This window comes from Falco naumanni, chromosome 8 (assembly GCF_017639655.2).
Source record: "Falco naumanni isolate bFalNau1 chromosome 8, bFalNau1.pat, whole genome shotgun sequence".
NCBI lineage: Eukaryota > Metazoa > Chordata > Aves > Falconiformes > Falconidae > Falco > Falco naumanni.
The window spans coordinates 55,952,468-55,976,501 of record NC_054061.1 but is presented as its reverse complement, the minus strand read 5'-3'; the positions used below and the strand labels follow the sequence as shown (position 1 = coordinate 55,976,501).

The following is a 24,034-nucleotide window of genomic DNA, read 5'->3' as shown; positions in this document are numbered from 1 at the left end:
GTAGCTCCTGAGACATGCCCTGGTAAGACTGTTTTGGTTTTTTTTAGCAGAGATCAGAAATTCAAAATCTTAAAATAAAGTAATTAAATATTTTCCACAATCAGAGAGTAGGGGTTTTATAAACCCCTAAATATTAAATTAACTGAAATTGTTACCAAAGTATGAGACTATTGCTTAGCAAGCTCCAAGGAGCAGAGGAACGGAAAGTGGCAAACATTACAGCAACTTCTAAAAAGACCTTGAAAAACCACCAGCTAGTACATCTGATTTATTTACAGGTCTAATAAACTCAATTGTACAATAAGGAATGGATTTAGTTGATGCATGGAGAAATGTAATACCATAGTGAAGAGTTACTGTAGCTTTTATAGCAGGAAACCACAAATCAGAAATTTGCTCCAGTTTTTTGATGGTACTGAGAAGCATAGGAGAAAGGGTGACCAGACTGACATAATGTACTTGAATTCCCCAAAGTTTTTGGCAGTGAAAGTTGGGAGAGGAAAAAGCAAAAAAAAAAAAAAAAAACCACCAACAAAAAAACGCCCAACAAACTTCCAATAGGGCATATTGAGGAAAATACAGGAGCAGATTACCAAGAAGAATGTGACATCTATTCTGGGACATGTGGTAGTCAGCACATTAATATATAATTTTTTAAAGGGTGGGAAGGTGAATATTGAAGTGACATTCACTGATAGTATAAAATTATTCATGTTTTTCAAGGCGACAGCACATTTCATAGACTCATTGAAGAATCTCAAGACGCTACCGGATTAAGTAATAAATTAGCAGATGAAATTGAATTCTGAGAAACACAAAACGATTCAAATGAACGAAAATATCCTTAATTTTACAAGTCTAACAACAGACTGCAAATTATTCTTTGTCAGTCAGGAGAGAGATCTCACAGCTGCCATGTATACTTCTTTGAAAACATCAGCTTGACACAATGTCAAGATATATTGGGGGGGGGGGGGGGGGGGGAGGGGAAGCAAGAGAAAAAAACCAGGAAACCTCATTAGGCCTCTATTTAAAACCATGATTTAGGCACATACAGGCCTTATCTCTCTCCTCTGTTTATAAAAGAATGTACCCAAGATAAAATTTACAGAAGGGCAACAAATGAAGAAAAATGAGGAATGGCTTATGTATCCGGGAGATCAAATAGACACAGATTCTTCAGCTCTGCAAAGAGAGCAGGTGAAGATGAGTCAGCATGAAAAGGCTGAACAAGGAACAATTAGTCAGTAATTCTCACAGTATGAGAATCAGAACGTATCAATAAGAGATTTAAAGCAAAGGCAAGGAAGTACTTCATCGTTACTACAGGTTCTGTTGGAAGCTGAAATATAAAGAAGTTCCAAAACAAAAGATGAGACAAGTTTAACAGAGAAGAGATCCATGAACACCAGGCAAAGCACATCAGGTCCCCAGCTCTGTGGGAGGTCCTAATCTACAGGGCACTGGAGAAGAGCAGCAGAGAAACCTCAGTGTTTAGTCACTCTGGTTTTATCTATTTTCCCTAAGCATCACCTCCTGCCCACTGCAAGAGGTGGGATACTGGCAAACAACCCTGGTTTGCTACAACCCAGAAACACACCATTATTGCTCTTGTGTGTTTCCAGGAAGGATCACTAAGCTACTCCACAAATATTCATTTACAATATAAAAAGTGAAGAGGGAAATGAAGTTTGACATGAACCCAACATTAAAGAATTCTCTGTTATCACCACCACTCCCTCTTCTGCTTTGTTCTAGAAGGAAAGAAAGAAAGAAAAAAAAAAAGGATTAATTTAAGATATTTCCTTTTTTCACTCAATTCAGAGAGAAAAGAGTAAAGGTAGTATATTTTACCCTGCTGCACAGAACACGTGATAGTCAGAAAGGTAATAAATAGCTCTACATACAACATATTTTCACAAGTTGAAAGACAGGCAAAGAAATAAAGTAAGTTCATTCCAGAGGAAAAAACCCAAACAAACAAACGTTTCAAATATCCAAGTCAGGCTTTGAAGGCTGTTTATAGAATTTCTTTTTTTCTCTTATTTTCCAATTCACCATTTTGTATAGTATTTTGCAACAGAAAAAGAAATGGAATTAAAATACATTATTTTGTTTCCCAAAAGTTTCAGTACAAAAAATGTCTTTCTGCCCAGGAAACGACCATGTGCTTGCTGGTGTGAGCTTTTACAAAAGGACAGGCAATATTTATGAACAAGTTGAAGGCTTCCTAGTGAATATCCATCTGGAAAAAGTGGATATGCAAGTTTTGCACTCTCCTAGGTCAGTTATCTAATCCTAAAATTGCATCCAATTTTCTCTGGGGAACAGTTCTGCATAAGCATAAGCTAAAGGCCTCAAAGGCATCTCGACTGTGATTTGCTTAGTAGTGGAATAGCATTAAACCCAAAGAGATTAAAATTACACTTTCATGACAAAGGGGATTTTGTCTCGGGCCTCACATTCATTTCAAGCCAATGGGTTTGTTCTGTTGGCATGCAAGCTTTACAAAAAGAGGCTGGCAGATACTGTGGTTGAAACAAATTTCTAGCGTTTTTCCTTTTGAGCGAACACGATGTCTTTCTGTGTGCATTAGACCACCATTTCAGCCAGTTCTGACTGCTAGCAGGAACGGAATAACTGCAGAGATGCCATGAACTTTGTCTCACTCATTTTCCACCTGGCCGATGAAATGCAAGTAAGACTCCCAGATTGGTCCATAAAAAATAAGCAGCACTCCTAGTACATCTGTATGGAGATTATATTGTTAATAAATTTATTTTGCATAGCCCCACGGATCACTTGCTATTGATGATTACGCTTTTTAAATCCTGTGACAATTTGTCAATAAAATAAAAATTAAAGAAGGGATAAGGACAGCATACTTTTAATTTAAAGATGATCTTTTTCTTGAAAAGAGATACTGCTTTCCAAGCTCTGAAAAGAACTAGCTCATTGATATATTTTTTTTTACCGAGTGGAAGAGCTGTTTGAAGAATCAAAACTTTCTTGGTAATCACAATACAGGTATCCAGAAGTGAATAATCTTCTGTTAGAGTTCAGTTACTTTTAAAAATGCATATTGGAAAAATAGCAGGTTTGATGAAAGTGTAGGTTTCGAGTTACTGAGAGCGTGTTATTGGAATTCAACATAGACTGGCATAGCTTTTATCCCCCCAAAAGTGGAAAGCTAAATACTGTTTACATATTGAAATGTCAGATGCTTTTGTGTATAAAAATCTTTAAAACAAAGTTTTCAATCAAAATATGAAATTTGTTTCTTGAAGGGAAAAGAATGGTGGGTAAATAGCTAAATTATCCTTAGGTTTGAAACAACATACTGGAGTTACCTAGGTTGTCACAGAAATTATTTTTTTTTCCAACGCATCCAGTCCCAATGGAGTCTGTCTCTAAGTAATCGCTTCCCTTAAACAAAAGAGCCCGATTTCTTCTTTTCATAAGCATATGTCCTACACTCCCAACACAATTCTGGACTGGCCTACAAAGCTACCAGCTAACTAATGACCCTTGGTTATTGATAAAAATATATTTAATTTCAACAGTGATGAAGATGCAAATCACTGTCCCCTTATGGATTCCCTGATCTATCCAGTTCTTGGCAGAGAATGCCAAGGCTGTTCTATCTTGCATATTTAACACATAGAAAGTACACACAAATACTAGATCAATATAATATCTTATTTCAAAAATCCCTTTCCTTCATTAAAGGATATGAATGATGAATGTAATATTGATTAATTTCTTTACATACAATACAGATGCTTTACTCAAAACACAAGACTTAGCTAGCTGTCGATATTTAAGAGGAGTTTTCACAGAAGAAACGCTGTGATGACCTTCAGAGTCCTTACTCTGACTGTCTGCAGGAGTAAGTTAATCAGGAGATGAAGCTCTTGTATCTAAGCCAGGCTTGAGATGGAGCTGTGCAGTCAGAGTGAAAGAAAGTTTTCATTCAATCACTGTAAATACATTAAAAGTGGGAATTTGCTAATTGCAGCACTCTGTAAGCTGGAATTAATATAAACAATACATATAAAATAGAATGCATGGACCTAGTAAAGTTACAAAAGCAGTACATGCTAGAGATGAGATGTTGAATACATCATTATTTTAAGACTTGTGCCTAGTTTAAATGGGATTAGAAAAAAAATGAACTTGTTGCAAACCATTTTAATTTAGTTTGTGGATAGCTCCTGGAGAATCAAAATTTGATCAGTTATGCCCCACTTGGGATGCGTAAAGCTCTAATTTTCAGCTTCTGTTAGTTTAATATAAGGATGGCAAAAGTCACGTGGACATTCCCTTCATTTAGCTCTGGAACTAACAATTTGCTCATCACCATGTTTTGGCTGACTGCCTGAACAGCTGAAACTGTTGCTTCTCCTTGAAGAATAATATTTAACCAGTCAGATAATAATCCATTCAACCTGAGGTCCTCAAAAAAACCCTAACAGGTCAATATATTGCTCTAATGAGGAACAACCCTGGCTTCCAGAGCGTTGTTTTTATGCTGGGTATATGCAGCCAAGTGAGATGGGAATACTTAGTACTAGAGTATCTACTTGAAAAAAGTCTGGCTCTGTTAAATAGCTGTCCATCTTCTTGCACTCCAGGGAAGGAAGCATTCCTCTCTAACAAAGATGAAGGGAATATCAATGGGGCTAATCTCTTCAAAGCCTCTGTGCTCAAAGCAATTGCCTGCAGTAGTACTCAGTCCCCACCCTCATTAGCTCAGCAAAGAAAACACAGCCAGAGACAAAATACTACCCTGCAACTAGGGCAAAAAACATAAAATAAGGGGTTTCCAAGCCACCCCCATCCTTCCCTTCCAAAGGGCAAATATTTCATACAGTTTAAATTATGTGTATACTGAAAATAATGTCATATATTTTAAGAATCCCTTTTCTTTTCTTTCTTATGTATTTACATATTGTGGAGTTTGCTCATATTGAAAAATGATCATGACACAACAGAAATACTGCATGGCACAACTCTTCTCCTGATCAACAAAGGGGGGAAATTCACTGCCAGCTTTTTCCCTTTTGAAAAACTACAACAGTCAGAACTAAGTTTCATACCCCCATGAAACAAGGAGACAAAATGATCTGTCAATCAGCTCATATTTGTGTAAGTTCCAGTCTACCCACTGCCTCCAAATTAAATAATTTTATGGTCAGGAAAACAAATATTGAGAACGAGAGAAATGGAATACAAAACCACTGAGGGGAGACGTGAGAATTACGAGACAAGGAATTACTGTTGAATAATGTAGTCTTCCAGCACTTCCTTTTACTCCCATGCTGACCATAAGAGTAATTAAGGATGGTCAACAGATGTTGTAAGCAATCCTCAGAGAAAGAGGGCTGACACGGATATGTTGCTGATCTGACTTCCAAGACTAAGCAGCATGATCAGGACTAGAAAATAGGTCATGGTTTGGGTAAACCAACTCAGACCACACGGGAATCTCTGCAGGGAGTCCACTAATGGATTCATCAGTTCAAACACACAGGCTGGGCAGGCTGCCTAGGGACAAAACATCAATATTGGTGCACTGTCTAAGAGTACACAGTTGGGGCAACAGCATTTGCTTATTGCAAAGTTCTGCCAAAGCAGGGATTTCAGCTTGAAGGACACAACACAAAACCTTTCTACTAGTGTGGGTGAGGTGAACCAGCCCACCACCATTCCCTCTATGCAGGGTATAATTTCTGAAGACCTTTTGCTTGTAGAAAAGCAGCTTGGTCAACAAATGGTGGACCTCCAAGTTTATTTCCCACAGATCAGTTTAAAGCAGGGATGCACATTCAGACATGGACCAAACACATATCACAGACTTTTAAAGTGTCTTTCGCACTCCCTGTCATCCTTGCTTGACTGTTGATTGATGGCTTCTTTGTTATGAAAAGTTTTATAAAGGGATCCTCAAGTCTGGAGTAACAAGACAAAGAGATGGACAAGACAAAGGAGAAATGGGGACCCACTGCTACTTGCAGGTTGCCAGTGTGAAGTAAAAGGCCTGATTTTGGCATTTAGCCCCACCTCTTGGGAGGAAGGAAGCAAGAAGAGTTTTTTGTGACTGATTGCTACTTGGCCCTGTTTCTGTAGAAGTGTCCCCTGCGCTGCCCTGGCAGAGGAGGCAAGCACAAGAACAGCACTCAGATGCAGAGCACTGATACAGCACTTGGAGATGAGTTGAAGCCAAAATAGTGAAGACAAACTAAAAACACTGATCCCCAAATAAAGAACACAGAACTAAAAGATGCAGGTGGGTGCATTTGTGCTCATTAAGCAAAAAAGAATGTGGATCAATTATATTTAAAAGAAACAGAACATGTGAGTGCTTAGTTTGTATAAGAAAGGGTGTATAAGGATGCAGTGAAAACACACAGATTTTGCAGTGCTGAATCCATAGTGAAGAAAAGGGTTCTGATGGGACAGACATTAAGCAATTCATGATGAGAGAAAGGAAAGGAATGAGTGATGTACAAGATTGTAGCTTGTGCTTTACGAATAGACTTGAGAAAAGCCTGAATGAGAAGAAAAGCAGGCAGCAAGATAAGGAAGAACAAGCAAATGTTTCAAAGGAATTGGGAAGATGTGGTCTAAGAACATGGCTCCATCACCTTGCCACCTTGTTAGGTGGAGCTACAGCACTGTAGCATGTCAAACTGATTAATAACCAGACTCAGAGTTGTGTGAGCTCTGTGGAAAAAGGCAAGTGCCAGGACAAATCCAAAGAATTACGCCTATATCTATGTCAATCTCTCTACATATCAAAGTCTATTTGCATATTGGGCATTAATTTGCAGAATTCACTACATTTATGCATGAGTGCCCAATTAATGCATGCACAAGCACCCAATTAATTCCCGCATGAGCGCCAAATTAACTTATGCATGAATGCCCCATCAGTTCATGCATGTGTAACCAATCAGTTTATGCATTAACACCCAATTAATTTATACGACTGCCCCATCAATCCATGAATGGATATACACCCACACCGGGGCAGGGACACCTGTGGCCCATGGGTGACCTGCAGTGAAGCAGTGACAGCCTGGAGCAGTGGAGGAAGAGCAATAAGGAGCTCAACTCCTGCATCACCCATTGCCACACCAAAGAAACTGGGATGATGAAGCGCAGCCTACAGTGAAAACAAGGCAAGCAGAGATGAGGAAGTGGGCAGGAAAGATTTTTGGCTTAAGCTACGACTGGGAAAGGGGAAGGAAAAGCATTTACTTAAGCACTTGTTTAATTCTTCATGTTTTCTTCTTTCTCAATATCCCGAATCAGTGATCAGAAGTTTGCATTAATTGGCAATAACTTAAGTAAAAATTTCCCAAGTCAAGACTGTATTGCTTGTGACAGCATATACATAGTCAAAATTGAGGTAGGGACTCAAGCATTGAACCACAAGGGGAAAAGCACCCTAAGGAATCAATTGATGCTATCAAGTAATCTGCTTTGGAGATTAAAGAACACAGAGCAATAAAGTGTAATGAAAAAAGCTTTTTAGTCAGAAATGGGGGTCATAGGGAAAAACACACATTATGTCAGCACATAATTGCACTATATGGACAAAATCAGATGCTGCTAAAAAGATTACTGGAGTAAATTCTGCGCTAGAGGATTTTTCTCCCATCAAGCGTAACTTTAACTGTAAACAAGTCAGAGACAAATACAAAAAGAAAGCTCCAGAAACTGCAAAAAAATTGAGATAAAGAGTCAAGATCTTGTCCTGCTCCAGTTCTCTTGACAGTTGGGACACAGTCCCCTCCTGAGGTCCAAAAGGTGCAGCTGCATCATGCCCTGCTCTCGCCACCTCCAGCTGCCAATTTGCAAAATCCAGCGTACAGCTTCCCAGCAAAATGGATCTTCTTCCATCCTAGAAAAATCCCCATGCAGACAAGATGAAGCTTTACCTACTCAGTGCCACTTAAGCAGTGTCAATTAACAAAAGATATGAAGGAAACAAGAGAAAAGAGAGACACCTGGCACCTCAATACCAGCTTGTCTTTGCAGCCAATATACCAAGTGAAATTGAGAAAGTCAAAGAGAAAATTGAGTGGACACCTAGCTGCAAGATCAAACCTCTAAATAAATGAGACATATAATACCTCAATATTATTTATGTTTTCTTTAAGAAATATAATCTATACTCCACTAGGAACATGAATTTAAAACTACAATTCATATTTCTCAACTTTTCGCCTCAATTTACAAGAAGTATTTCTGCCAGTTCTGTTCTGAGCACAGAAAATGTTACCAGGTAAGGAATCCAAAACCTGTAATTCAGGAACTTTACCTGAAGACTCTATATCAGTAGAAATTCCAACAATCTGAGGTTTAATCTCTGTACCTCCATCCCTCGTGAAGCTTGTGTAGATTGCCTGTGGCTTTAATATTATCAATAATAGCCCAAATAATGTCAAGTGCAAATACTGAACACACTTTAGCAACGGCATCCCAGAAAATTCCATCAATAATTCTGTATTCAGTAAAGGGTGGATAATATAGAGAAACAAACTCTTTAGACCACTATTTAACACCAAAACCAACTCCAGACCAAACAGCAAACAATTGTCACCCATTGGACTAACAGCTGCCTCCTGTGTAATGTTATGTGATGTGTAATTAAGCAAATAAATCTTGCTGTTGGATAGTAACACTGAGCAGCTACCTTGCCCCCACCACAGCTGACAGTGCAGACCATTTGTTCAACAGTCACTTTTTAAAACAATGTGTCTCCTGCACCCTCAGAATTCCTATCTTATAAAATACACCGCTTCTATCACAAGGTAATCTTGATCCTGGCATTTCTCAACTTTCACATTAATTTACAACCTTTAAATTCTTTCAGTATACTCTCCTGCTGAATAAAATGGGTACGTATTGCCCTTTGAGATGTTCAGAGGCACTGTAAGGCTACTTATTAATGCGCTGGCAGAAAAATCACATACCCTTCACATTTCTTCAATGCTGAGAGCAACACTGTCCAGCTTGGATGTAAAGTAGTTAAATGATAACACCTCATTGTATCTCCAGAACTGAATCTATAGTGGTATGTTTTCCAAATATTTTTTGTTTTCCATTGGCCTTATTGAAACTGCTATTGATTTTGGACTGTTGCTGTTGTAGTGGGGTTTGCTTGTTTTGTTTGTTCTAATATGTTATGATAATAACTAAATATGTAAAAAAAAAAATGCATACAAACTAGAATCCTCTCCAGCTTCTGTAACTCACATATGCGATGCTACGTTGTGATTAATCGTATTAAGTACATTTTCTAAACAGTAACCAGAAATACAAAAGGTGATGACAAGAGGCTGTTTAAGATATTCATGAATGCTACACAAGAATACAAGTACATGGAGATGTTGGTTAACTTGCATATGAAAAAATAAAAGTAAATTTAGTTAAAAAATTGGTTACATTGTGATCCATCCCGCACACTAACTACAGATGGTTCCCTCTCTGAGACTGTTCACAGCATACAGAATTCAAAGGACATATTCCTTTGTATTTCTGATATCAAGTATAATATTGAAGATCATTGCCCTCAGCGGGCTGAGTCCCAGCCAGCTCCATCACCACCTCTTATTGCAACATCATAGGCTAGTTTCAGAAAGAGTGGGGGAAAGAAGAAAATCCACATAAAATGCAACCATAATTAGTCATGTAATTAATTTCTCCTCATTCACAAGTATGCCATATGGAAAAGTCCACCCCTAAGCTGAGCTAAAGAAAAGCTAAGGCAGAGTGTAGCTGAAGCAGGAAGATTTATACACAATTTTTTTCGTCAAGTTATTTCAGATCTGAGTGTGGTCAAGCATTTATGCCACGAATACCATTCAGATCACTAAAGTTAGCAAGGACCATCCCCAATAATGCCATCAGAAGTCCAGTAACTTATAAACTCGTTCTTGGTAGTAGCTCTTTCTTAAGCAACTCCCATCCAGTGCATGTCATACTGACAACAGATAGTACCACTTAAAAACAAAAGGTAAGATCTGTTTGTCTACGTTACATTTGCAATGCTAATTACTTGAAAAAAATAAAAGGAAAACCAAACAAAAATCTTCCATGAGTCGGGAACTTACTATCTCTGACTTTAGTCTTGTTTGCTGATACTGCTAAACTTTTCATAAACCACTTCTATCATTATTAGCTATAATTTAAATAATTACTGGGCAGAAGAAAAAGAAATGCTCAACTATGGCTCTATAATCTAGTAATTAAATCCACCTATAAGATGCTAAACAACCTGTTTCCAGTGTCTACGACTAATAACACAGTCAAGTATTTTACATAAGGTGGAATAACACCACCAGGAGAGACTGAATGATACATCTGGAAATTAAACCACATTTTGATAAGGTCAGAAAAATCCACCCAAGCTTTTCCACAGACAGAAGTCCCAAATAAGTCCCATGCCCAACAGGCTATGAGTAAAACACAGGATATATTCTCCAATCACCATTGATTTCTGGAGTAATCTGGCTGTTTGACTTATTTCGTCGTGGTTATTATTTTCAGTTCACTCAAATGACTGACTGAATAGTTTGGACTAACCAATCCATTACTGTCTAGAAAAATGATGCAGGAACCTGGTGGATCATTTTATCCATTGCTGTTGCAGACAAGCACATCATTCAGCCTCACTCACTGATGTATCATGCACCATTTTAGGATTACTCAGGCGCTCTGGTTTAGCTTGCTTGGCAATTCTGGTATTAGCTAGAAAATGCTACGTCAGCATGAATCAAACACCCACAAAGCCAGGGTCCCGAAGATATTTACCTCAGACCGGGTCCCACACTGCATGGCTAGCAGTAACCGAATGAGCTACACCCCAGCAAGGCCAGGTTTGGTGAATGATACTGCACCGTTCCCCTCCGATGCAGTGCAGAAAATGCATTCCTTCCCACCACTCATCAAGTAAATGAAATACTGCTCCATAACAAATAGAAATTAATATGCTTGCATTTCTACAAGGTACCTATTCAGAACAGGCTTTGCCTTTTCAGCCTGTGCATGCGGATAGTGCCTGCTATGCCTCGCCCCCTGTCCCTAGGTAGGCAGCACAGGCACTCACTCCTCAAACAACAGGAATTGCAATAGTCGCTTTTAGCTAGATATTTTCCCATCTTTAGCTAGGTGCGACTGCATCCTGTTGCGTTATGCCTCCTTGTGATCATCCATTCCAATTTGGTATCTCTGCTGCGTGCTAACTCCTGCAGAGAAAATTTTGGATTTTATCCAAATTATGGAAAAATTTGCCCATTTAGATTACCTGAAGCTGATAACCTTTCTACTGGAAAGTTCCCATCTGGCTAGAAATATTGCTACTGCATTTTTCAGGGATGAGATTCCTTTGCAAATAACCCAACATTATACTCCAGAAACAAAAATGCAGAACTTCTTCAAATCTTCCTGAACAAAAAATGAGCTCTTATTCCAAATTACACACATAAATAGAATAGTGGTTAAATTTGTCTTTGGGAAGCTGCCAAAAATGGACAGTGTCAATGCATTCTTTTTCCTCTTGGAAATGAAAATACCTTATTTAATGGTACAAAAGAGAGATCTGTGAAATCACTATACAAATGGTATAGAATTCAATGGCAAAGTTTTCTGCCATTTGACTCAATATATTGATATTATGCATTCCACAGTATGCGGGTCATTATGACAAAATATCATACTATTATTTTTGTTTAATGATTCCTTAATTATCATGCACATAACATAAAAAATGTATACATAATTTGCAATATACCTATATATATTACATTATATGTTGTTGTATTATATAGTATCATATTGTACTACCTTTGAGTAAGAATGATTTCCCAAGCTAGGATCTAGTGCTATGCTGCCCCATGAATGCTTGTCTGTGCTTTGGAATTGAAGATTAATATTGGCTTTAAAACAAACGAAAAAATCTTTTACAACAGTGCCTCTTCAAATGAAAATGCATGTTCACTCATAATATTGCTGATGTGGTAATACATGGTCGATGATGAAAAATAACTGGTTAATTCAATGCTTTGTGCATAGTAAGCAGTCCTGTCAACACAATGAAGTTCTGAGGCAATTATAAGAAGACTTAGTAAGACTGGTTATGAAACGCAACTACAGAATTAGAAAATAAAAGAACAAACATTAATGGAGAATAAACATCACTTGAACATACATTAAATTGCTAAGTCTTTTACCCCCAATGATCAGTTCTGTATTTTATGTAATATTTTTTCCATTAATCGTGAGTTTTGTTATTGGACATTTTTCATTCTATATAAATGGACCATTAGTCTAAACTGTCAATCTAGTCCATGGAAAACAAGTGTATTGATCATTGGCACCACCAGGCATCTCTTATTTAAAATTAACACCTATGCTGTTTCACACATGCCATCTGACTTCAGAAGCAAATGTTAGAGCTATTTCAACATAAACGGTATTTTAGGTAGAAAAAGTTGTTTTAGAATCCTACCAGAGTGATCAAAGATGACCTGTTTGGCAGGATGTGGGCCTGCATCTATGGATAAAATAGGGGCCGACTTCCGAATGTCCCAGAGCTTCATCATGCCAGAGGAGTCACAGGAAGCAATTGTATCACCCTGTAAACATTGGAAACAAAATAAAGGCATCACTTTTGTACTTCTACAAAGAAGAAAGCATATGACACAGGGCTGGATACCTGTTGATGCCACACATAGTAACTGTACACATTTACATAAACGTAAATTATTAGAAGTGAGGTTATTACAGCCTCTTAACAACCATCTTGACTTGAATCGCAACAATACAATACAACATTTTCAGGAGAAACTGTAAATAAAAAAAAAAAGAGGGTACTTTGAATTCTGATACCAATGTCTGCTAAGAACATGGCTTGTGATTACAACTTTTCTTCTCACAGAGACACAGGAGTGGCCCTTTAGCTCTGATTTTTGTCTACTCATGTTTTCAATGGAAAGTATGAGATTAGAGCAGAACAGACACTCTTTCATTGCTATATATTCACTAATAGCCATGCTAAGGACAATCTCATTACAGTGAGTCAGAAGCACACAGGAACTATCTATGCAAGGAAAGATAGCAGGACCATGTCTGCCATGCCTCTCTTCAATATTAACTAAAAAAAAAACCAAACCAAACCAACCCAAACAACAAAAAAATTAACCTAAAAAGGTGACAGAAGTACTTTGAATATGTAGCATATGAACAAATGCAAACATCAAAGAAGGCAGGGTAAAAATATGTCCATACATAACTTTGCTTAGCTAGTTTCTGCCACCATTACAGGAAGAACCCCCCAGCTACCCATGTAGAAACATTTACCTTTCATTCTAACCTCCTAAATAAAGATTCAAAATCCCAAAACCAGCTCAGCTGGTGTGCATTCAAAGTTATCAAAGTCAATGTCTTTTCCAATTTATGCAAGAGTGTAAAATTAGATTAAGGGATACTGTTTTGAAGGAGAATCACAATGGTATGGAACTACAATGCAGATAAACATGGGCCAGATGCTGCATCCATTACTTTTTTTATATCAAATTAATCTTTACGTCTTTCACACAGACAATACCTACAAGAAAACGTATGGGGTTATTTAGCAAGTAGAATACTTAAGACCTCAAAATATCCATTGACTTCTCAAGTAAAAAGTAATGGCCTGCAAAACACTATCATGGTATACGTATAATGAAATCTTTAGGTTCATTTGGAGGAGATCTAGAACGTCAAAACTCCATTCTGACTTGTTACAGGGACTAATACAGAGTAACCCGAAGAAACAAAGCAATCATTGCTTGGAGAATTCAGCTAGCAATGTGTAAGCTCTCAGCACTCAGTGTTTTGCAAAAAGGCTCAGTAACTGTAACTACATCCCATCTCAACATAGTGGTGCTGAGCATTATGGAAAAGCTGTTTGTTTAGGTATCTTGCCAGCTGTACCCACCTAATTGTCTTGCATTTCATGCAGCATCTTTCATGAAGTTCAGCCTACACAAATAACAAGGTCAAGCAGGCCTTTCCGGAAACAAACACAACAAAACCACCAAACACAACAGCTACACTCTGAATAGTGTATGGCTTGAACTGGATCTCAATAAAGCAAATTTTTAGGGGGGAAAAAAAAAAAAGCATCATCATGCATATGAGACTGGAAGAGCCACCAGATCCTGTCCCTTACTCTTACATGTGATGCTTTCATATACTTGCCACAATGAATGTACTGAATTCCAGAACATCAGCAGTTCCCACATTCATCCCGTTGCCGCTGATCTAGAACCTGCCTGCTCTCAGCCCCTAAGTATAAAATGAGAGTTTAAAACTATTTGTTCACAACTGATCTATATCCTTAATGTTAAATATAAGGGTTTGTTTGTGGGTTTTTTTCCCCTCAGAAATACTTCTCCTCTTCTGCCCTGTGTCTGACGCATTTCACTTACAGGATCATTCAAATTCCCCCTTGGACACAATTTTTTATGCTAAATAGCTAAAAGCTCTTCTTTCTCTCCTCCCCATCCTTTTCAGATAGCATGGAGTCAGGATTAACTATGAATGTACCCATCACTGATTTTTATAAAGCAACTTTTGCTTTTTTGCTATTGGGCAACCAATTTTGGAAGCTCACTCTGAGATCCCTGTAACCTTTCAGAGGGACCTCTCTTTAAGTCAATAAATTCTCCCTAATTACAGCAAGTAATTAAGTAACTCAGCAGTTTTGAACTAGATCAATGGGCAGCCCATTTGCTTAAGACTGCACATAAACTGCTCAGTGTAGTTGCAGAAGACATTCTGTGACTCCTCCTTATGTCGTCAACAGTTGTGTCCATGGATTTTCAATACGACATTTCTCTCTTAAGTAACAGCATGGTCCAGCTAATAAATCATATTAGCATCAAGAATGCTTCACTGAAATAGATATTAAGCAAACATTGATCAGAGACAATCCCTGCCACAAAGTGACTGCAACTGTAGAACTGACTTTGACATTCCCACTCGCCCCGATTAAGAGGTCGTTACTAGTTGAGTAATTATGAGGAGAACGATCTAATCTAATTTTATTACACGTTCTTCTTTCTATGAATTAATTTTGCTACAGTAGTTGGCACACCACAAGAGAAGATCCACACCTCACCCTCTTTTAATCCTCCATCCAATTTTCTGTCATACCTATTTCTTCCCATTTCTACTACAGATCCCCAAGAAAAACAAGGGTAAACAACCCTCCCCTCCCACAGGAATCTAGACAATCTAATCGTTACTATGTATCAGATACATTGAACCACCGAACTTACTATTTAAGCTCTTTTAGAATTACAAGGTGATTCGTGACTACACCAGAAAGGATGAGCCTCCCCCCCCCCCGCCCCGATCCTTGCAGGTACTATTTGATCAGCAGCAGTGCTCTAGAAACCCGGTCAGGGAGCATCACCCTATCACCCTGCTGTGCTAGCTGCTGTATAAACAAGCCAGAGAAGATGGTCCTGCTCCAAAGGGTTTACAATCTTAGCAGCAAGATCAACCACTTCTTGCTGTCAAAATTCTGCAGACTTTTTAACAATTTCCTCTCAGATGCCTGGTATAAACATATTGTGCATAAAACGTAACGCCCAGTAGTGTATTTCACCTGATTTCCATGAAAAGGCAATAGACCTCATCTGCAAACAGAAGTAAGAAAACATAGGGTCCTGATGGTAACATGTCAACATAAGCAAACGGTTATTTTATCAGCCTCGGCATACTCTGTCTACATACTTATTTTTAAATGCACTAATTATTATTGATACCTAGGCAGCTGCTACACTAAACCCAGGATTTTGTTAATGAGCCAGCTACTACATTTCATCACATCTTTGCTTGGTGTCATCTCTATTACATACCTTTTCTAAATCAAGTGAGCTGGAGATGTGGGATAAAAAATTTTCAGTAGCAAGAAATAAACCAGGAATGTAATCAAGCTTAAGGATAAACTGAAGCTACATGCCATTCAAAGTAAAAGAAAGGGATAAGTCATATGTTAAACAAAGTCATTTGCAACTGGCCAAGGGCCATTCTCAAAAGCTTTAAAGCTTAATCGCTTTGAATTCTCCTATGAGCTTTTGGATTTTTCCTTCCTTTCACAGTAACTATTTCAGTTGTTCATGGAAAAGCCCTCCTAATTTTCCTAATTCCCCTAATTTTGCTGAGCTCACTGCCTGTGATGAGCTTCCTATCAGCCAGTCCATCCCGTGGAGGTGCTTCCTTGGTGAAGTTCCTTTTCTGAACAAAAGGGTTTTCTGGTGCTTAAGGAAACCCTTACTAGGACATACAAAGTGCTGGTAACTTAATTAACCCTTAAAACTTCATTTGCTGATGCATTCTCGAAGTCAAACCACCAACACCACATTCAATTCCATCAACCACCCAATATCAAAAGGAGGAGACAGTAAGATAAAGGAGAAAATGTGCCAAAGCAGGCTCCTATTGTACTGGTTTTCATTTACACTACATTTTATGCTGCAGCAGCCACAGCTCAGTTCTATTACTTCCTCTAATCAAAGACCATGTAGAATGATTCATAAAACCGGAAAGACTTGCTTCCTATTCTATATAATCAAGTTGATGCTTTTTTGTGTGTGCACGCTGAAGTAATTAAAGAATTTATACAAGGATTCAATTAGTCTGGATTCAACAAATGGTTCCATTCCAGGCTCCGCTTAAAGGACTTTGCAAGTCCTTTAATTGCCTTTAAAGTTCCACCCTCCACTCTTTGCCTTCCCTGCTGTCTTAACGAACATCTTTATATTACAGAAGATCTCCCATTAGTATGGGTATGCGCAGCTCCATATGCATCACAATCCCAATCTGAACTGGCACTTTCAAATCATTGTAACGCAATTAATAACATCAGGATTTAACAGATTTATAACATTTCCAGGAAGTTTTAAAAATCAGTTTTCTTCTTTCCTTTTTTAAAAATATTTTTTTTCTTGTGAAAATTAATAATGATTAACAATGGGACTGATCACTAGGTATACTTTAGGCAAATACTTCCGGAAAATCATTGTTTCACACCAGGCATAGGAATAAAAATCTGAATAATTTTGTCTCTTGCTTATGAACTTACCTCTGGATTTATTGCTGAAAGATCAATAATATATGAGCTGCAACAAGCAGCTTTATCTAATTTAGACTGTGATAAACTACTTCCAGGAGTATCCTCTTCAAAGTTTAATTCTGAAGGCAGGTCAGTAGTTCTTTCATTACTTTTTGCAAATATTTTTAAAAAGACAAAATAGCGAGTGAATGGGCAACTCATTTGCACTGTGACAAGTTCATATCAAATCAGTCAAGTTTACCGATTTGCAAGTCAGTTTTTAAAGAAGCTGTAGCTATATGAAGTGTATTTTAAGGGACACTTACAATGACTAGACTAAGATTTTCATCAACCTCAGTGGAAACAGATTGAAGCTCTAGGCATCTTGAAAGAAGCTTGATAATTATTTTCCATTTCCATTACTATCGGGAATCTGGTTGACCTCTGGCATAAAAAAGGGCTGATGAGGTTGTTACTGGTCTTGCCAGACTTGTTACTGTTACGAGTCTCTGAACTAAGTAAAAAGAGTTCTGTGTAAATAAAGCATGGTGGAAACTCCTTGCCATTAAGTGCCAGTAGACAAAGTGGCCGCATGAGGAACAGCTTCAGCTACTTCCAACTGAGACAGACTCAAATAATCTGCATCTCTAAGAAGCTCCCTGTGGGACACATCCTAAGCCACTTAACTCTACCACCATTTTATATGTGTTAAAGGGAATATTTTTAAGAAGAGGAATCATTACCTCCCACATTTACAGCATGAAGCACATCAGAAACCTGATGAGAGTTATTACCTCCGGCCTTGTTGTAATGCAAAAACTAACTACACTCAGAAAAAATAACAGGGCACGAACAGACAGCAGACAGAGTCCCATCCCTGTGTCACCCCATCCCGCAGGGTAGAATTGGGTTTTCTGAGCAGCAGCGAGCAAGGGCAGAGGGATCTCATGAGAATCCAAGCAGGGGCGGATGAATCTGCTGCAGTTGTTACAGGGAAAAAGATTTTAATGCCCAATTAAGCCAAATGAATTATGTAAAATATGTTAAAGATGGAGGAAAAATGCAGATGTATTCCATTATTAGACTGATGACTAATCAATCACAACCCATTTTCGAAATATCAGACTTAAGTCATCCCAGTTTCAAATTAAACTAGCAACTTCATAGAAAGACATGGAATTACTTAGCCCAGCAAAAATACACAGCGACATTGATTACCACTTTGAAAATGTAGTGGTCTATTTTTAATAATTATTTTCATCAAGAGTCAGGGAAAAGGGGTGATTAAGGGTTATTTGCAGGCAGCGCCAGTGTTTTCCCATCTGCATTTTTACTAGCTTTTCCCTTTTACAGTTTCAACTTCTGCATTGTAATCAAAGTGACAAAGGATCATTTACATTTCAAAGCAACTGAACACCCAGAGCTCAAGCAACTGGTGTGTGGTCCTTACTCCCTGTGAGATTTTATACAGATTTGAATAGACATGAACTTGTGAGAAGTCAGCTCTTCTGCAGGTGAAGTGAATCCAAGATATTGACACAGCAAGAATCATCTCTCAGAGCTTCACTGTTGGTTCTTACAGAAGAACTTTATTAGCAGCTGTCAATGAACCACTCCTAATTTTGCACAGTGTAGAACTGGTACACTTTGCTCTAAGAATTTTTCTGTTGTTGCTGTACCTATTGTGATTACTGGTCTATTGTAACCCTTTGATATTATGGTTCAATGTGCAGGTTTTGAGGTCGTACTGACCATGCGTGCTCTGGAGCAAAATCATCCTCCTACCCTAATCCAGCTCTACATGCACTGTGGACATCTGAACAAACAGGCAATACAATATCTATTATTAAAAAACATTATGGATTCAAAACTACAAAAATCCGTTACAGGCTCTTAAGAATATCAGCACTTACCCTGCTAGCTCAAAGGAGATGCCTCAGGATAACTCATGTTTTATGCCTGTGGGAAGCAGGGATCATTCCTGTCCCAGCTCCAAATCTTTTGCCTGCTCTTTTTCCTTCAGGCACCCCAACAGCTGAGGTTCATAATGAATATGGTAACTCAAAACATACTTTAGAAACCTAATAGGGGAATTCTGTGTCAGCACTTTCTCACACATGATGCTGCAGTCCAGAGCACCGACATACTGAACACTTATTGCAACGAAGGTGAAAGAACGTTAACTCACCAGAAGTGCTGTAAAAAAGTAGGGTTCTTCAAATTAGCCACTCTAAATTATGGTCCAGAATTAAATGCTTTGCAATTACTGCTGGGACCAGACCAGCTTTAGCTAAGACATCAGGACTGTCTGCAGGCACTCAGAAGCATGCAGTTAGAGATGGCAAGTTCTAGTGGGATAAGGAAAGGAGAGTGATACACGCAAAGAAGCACTGACTGAGGGATGAGTGCTGTTAATGCAAACAACCAAACAGCAAAGGGAAAAACCAGACAGTCCTCAGGAGAAGTTTTGAGAAGGGAAATTTATTACAGAAGCACAGAGGCACATAGATGCCTCTTTAATGTGATTAGTGACCAAAAGTCTATTACTATTAGAAAGTGCAGGAGAAACAAGTATATTGGGAGGTGGAAAAAACCTGTGGATGAGACATCTGCGCTGATAAATGAACAGGTATGCGGGCCATCGCATGTCAAGAAACTTAAAGATATCAAGACAGGATTTTTTTACTACTTCTTTTTCTCAGTGATGATTTTGATCAAGATGAAGAGTATCCTAAAACGATATTATTTCTAGGTTATCCATTTTATCCTTTCAGAGCATATGGAGGCTCATAAAGAACACCTCTTTGTGTCCTCCAAAGGAGGAGCTCCATTAAAAGTAACCAGTGCAGATGGCAGAACTTTGTTGCAGCAGAATTTCCAGTTCTACCGACTTTCAGAAATAAGGATGGTTCATGGGTCTCTTGTTTGTTTACATGCACTCTGCAGGCTTTCCTCTTGCTGTGTGAAACAGAGGGAATCTCTCTTCCCTTTGCCACATCAAGTAGCAGGAAGTGCCTTGTGGTGCTTGAGGAGAACAACACATGCTAGGCTTGCAGAAGTGCTTTGCATAAATTTACATATGAAACCCAAGATCACTGCACTCCCTGCAGAGTTACTGCTAGCCATAGTTGACATTACACTTGAAACAGTACTGCAAAGAGAGCAATATCTTTTGCAGAGAGGTTTAAAATAATCAATTTTGTTTTTCCTTTCTAACCATCAAAGAAATGCCTTTGAATTCTGGGAGCTGTGCAGTGAGAGGAGGCCATGAATGATAATTGCCATTACCGGCTTTTTTCTGTATTTTGAGAGACACCACAACTAAAGTGAAGTCAGGTGCCATCATTACCTGATTAGACACTCCTGAGAACAATAAGCATAACAAATTCCTAGGGTACGCCATGTTCATGTACCGGGATTTTATTGTCATTTGGTTCCTTAAAGTCTAAATAAATACATTTTTAAAAACTGGATGGCATCCACTGCAATAATGTTAAAATATAAATGTAATGCATACTTTCATAAATTAGTGTTAGTAGCAACAGATCTATTGCTGAAAAGCAAAATTGCCCATTTTAAAATGCAGAACATCCAAGTCCATGAAAGAAAATGTGTCAGTAAATTCCATGTGCTTTTTCTTAAACAGGCACTACCAAAGGAACATGCAAAAAAAAAAAAAAATTCCAACTTAATATTTGGCTTTTTATCTTGTCTTTAGGCATTTTTTAAGGAAAACTAAATGCATAAAGAAGAAATATCAACAATATATAAAATGTATTCACAAAAGCTTGCCCAGTTATGACCTATGGTAAGTGTTTCAATGTTTCTCACAGTTTCAAGGTATTTCAGGTGAAAGAATGGTCAGTTCAACAAATCTCATCCCATTATTTTGAGAACCAGCTCAAAAAACCCAGCTAAATATTTGTGGTGGGTTGACTCTGGCTGGAGGCCAGGTGCCCACCAAAGCTGCTCTGTCATTCCCAGTCCTCAGCTGGGCAGGGGAAAGAAAATACAATAAAAGGCTCATGGATTAACATAAGGATAGGAGAGCACTCAGCAATTACCATCACGGGCAAAACAGACTCGAGTTGGGGAAAAAAAATAATGTAATATACTGCCAATCAAATCAGAGTAGGGTAATGAGAAAATAAAAACAAGTCTTAAAACTCCTTCTCCCCAACCTCACCTTCTTCCCAGGCTTAACTTCACTCCCAAATTTTCTCCCTCCTCCCAGTCAGCAGCCCAGCAGCGCAGGGGGACAGGTTATGGGGTTGTGGTCAGTTCACCACGTGCTGTTTCTGCCCCTACTTCCTCCTCAGGGAAAGGGTCCTGACACTCTGCCCTGCCCCAGTGTGGGGTCCCTCCCACAGGAGACTGCTCTATGAACTTCTCCAATGTGAGTCTTTCCCACAGGCTGCAATTCTTCACAAACTACTCCAGTGTGGGTCCCTTCCACAGGGCGCAGTCCTTCAGGAGCAGCTTGCTCCAGCCTGGGCTCCTCTCTCTGTAGGGCCACAGGTCCGGCCAGGAGCCTGCTCCAGTGTGGGCTTCCCACGGGGTCACAGCCTCCTTTGGGCAATCACCTGCTCCTGTGGGGGGTCCTCCAGGTGGATATCTGCTTCACTGTGGGCCTGCATGGGCTGCTGGGGGACAACCTGCCTCACCACCAGCTCCACCACAGGCTGCTGGGGAATCTCTGCTCCAGTGCCTGGAGCACCTTCTGCCTCCACCACTGACCTGGGGGTCTTCTGCAGAGCTGTTGCTCTCACATAGTCTCAACTCCTCTCTCCAGATGCAGATTTTTTTCCTGTTCTTGAATACGTTATCCCAGAGGCACTGCCACTGTCATTGATGGGGTCAGCCTTGGCCAGCGGTGGGTCTGTCTTGGAGCTGGCTAGCATTGGTTCCATCAGATATAGGGGAAGCTTCTAGCAGCTTCACACAGAAGCCACCCTTGTAGCCCCTCCACTACCAAAACCTTGACACGCAAACCCAATACCATATCAAAATGGAGTTTTAATCTGCATTCCTATACTTGATGGACTTCAGCTGTGTATTCTTGGTTATTTTCAGATTAAATCCATCTGATATTTGAGTACCTTCTAACAGTGATATTTACGCAACTACAGAAGAATTCCATTTTCATAACAGAGAGGCCTTTCCAAACTCGGCCCTACTTTCACTCTTGCATAAATTCATTTAAAATCCAACTTTGTATTGCATAAAGCCATATGCTACGCAACCACATATATACACTGCTTCCCTTTGGCCGTGACTTGGTAAGTGAGAGTTCTTTTACCAAACACAAATCATCAGTCTAAACTAAACGCAATTCTCTAACCCAAATTTAGTTTAAGCCCTTTTGAAGAGTCAACTTTGCACAAAAATGCTTTTCGTTGAAAGAGCTGTTACCTGTGTGCTTGTAAGCTATGCAAAATCATTCCGATAGCATCTATCAGGTTATCTGGCTAATATAGCGTGAGATCCCATCCACACCTGACCACAGCAAACTGGGAGTACTGGGTGAGCTGGAGGTAGGCAGATTCAGCGTGAGCAGCCATGTCTGGAGCCCTGGACTCACAACTCAGCACACAGTGTATGCAATGATTCCCATTCAAGTCAGTGATAACAATACCAGGGCAGATAAAAATTTCACAATTTACCAAGAAAATTACTGTCACATGAGAGAGTTACAGGATAGAGGGCAGGGATGGTATGATGCTTTCTCATGTATTTTAAAACATAATTTCCTGTGAAATATCACATAGAGAGGCAAGTTTGGCTGTATTGCAGGTGGGAAATTGAATTTAAAAGAATCTAGATGGATCTTTGCATAGTGATTTTGTTTGTTTTGCAAAATAACAGGTTTAAAAAACAGCTGTTAAAATAAAAAATTAATTATGCTGGGGTCTGGACCCACAGTGTGCATCTGCCACAGGAAAATCTGGCATGCTGGGCTAGGAGATGCAATTTAAAAAAATCCTTATTCCTTAGGATACACAAATTAATTCTTCTCCTCCAAGAAAGAAGGGCAAAGTTTCCACACCGCTAGCTGTTTTGCATGCTAAACAGTGCTTGCTTCATGTATTGTATACAAAGAGGGTCACATTCACTGCAGAACACAGAATTAAGCAAACAAAATCACATTAAAGGAGATAATCTCTTTTTCTTTCAGTTATGAGCAAATGGATGTTACAGTATGCTTATATTTGTAAATATAAAGTCTGAAAACAAAAGAAAATACTGTATGGTCATTTAATTATCATTTTCTGCTGAGTATCTCTGAAAACATAAAAGAAAATACTATATGGTCAGTTAATTACCGGTTTCTGTTGAGAATCTTTCCAAGGGTCAATCTGACCAAAAACATAACAGATTTTTAAAAATTACTGAAAAGTGAATTCTGTCAAAGCCAAAATGCTGCCACATTTTCTCTGCTTGTGCTTTACAGAGTTTTCTAAATCCAAATGTCAATGCATTACCCCAAACTTTTATCACGAAGAGCTGAGACAAAGCTTCATCATATGCTAATATGTAAACAAGAGCAAGATATGATTAAATGCTTCAATTAGAAAAGTTGAAATATTTCATTTACTGCTGGTTCAAAACAAATGAATGAGACAGTATGATGGCAGACACCTGCCGTACTTCTTACCCCATATTCCTCATCTACACCATCTCTGTGTGGTCCACTTCTAGAGCACAGAAGTCTCAGTGATCATGACTAGAGACTTCTAGCCATCATGGTATAACCTGCCTGCTCCCAGGGAAGAGTAGCTGTCCCTCAGTTATTTCCCCTTTACAGAGCCCAGGTGCTAGCAGACACCGCATTAACCTGAGCTGTGTTTGCAGTCACTGCGAACCATGACCACGTAGAACTACTGGGATCCAGCAAAGATTACATACCGCAAAGAGGGG

The 24,034-nt window shown here is 38.9% G+C and overlaps 1 protein-coding gene across 1 annotated transcript in view; it reads right to left on the bottom strand.

The window, feature by feature from the left end:
* The window catches only part of SPAG16 (sperm associated antigen 16), a 413,057-nt gene that overhangs the window by 94,441 nt on the left and 294,582 nt on the right, over nucleotides 1-24,034 (bottom strand). Inside the window, exon 16 of the mRNA XM_040603905.1 lies at nucleotides 12,521-12,647. Within this exon, the coding sequence (XP_040459839.1) occupies nucleotides 12,521-12,647 (127 nt within the window). The remainder of the gene's footprint in view (nucleotides 1-12,520; nucleotides 12,648-24,034) is intronic.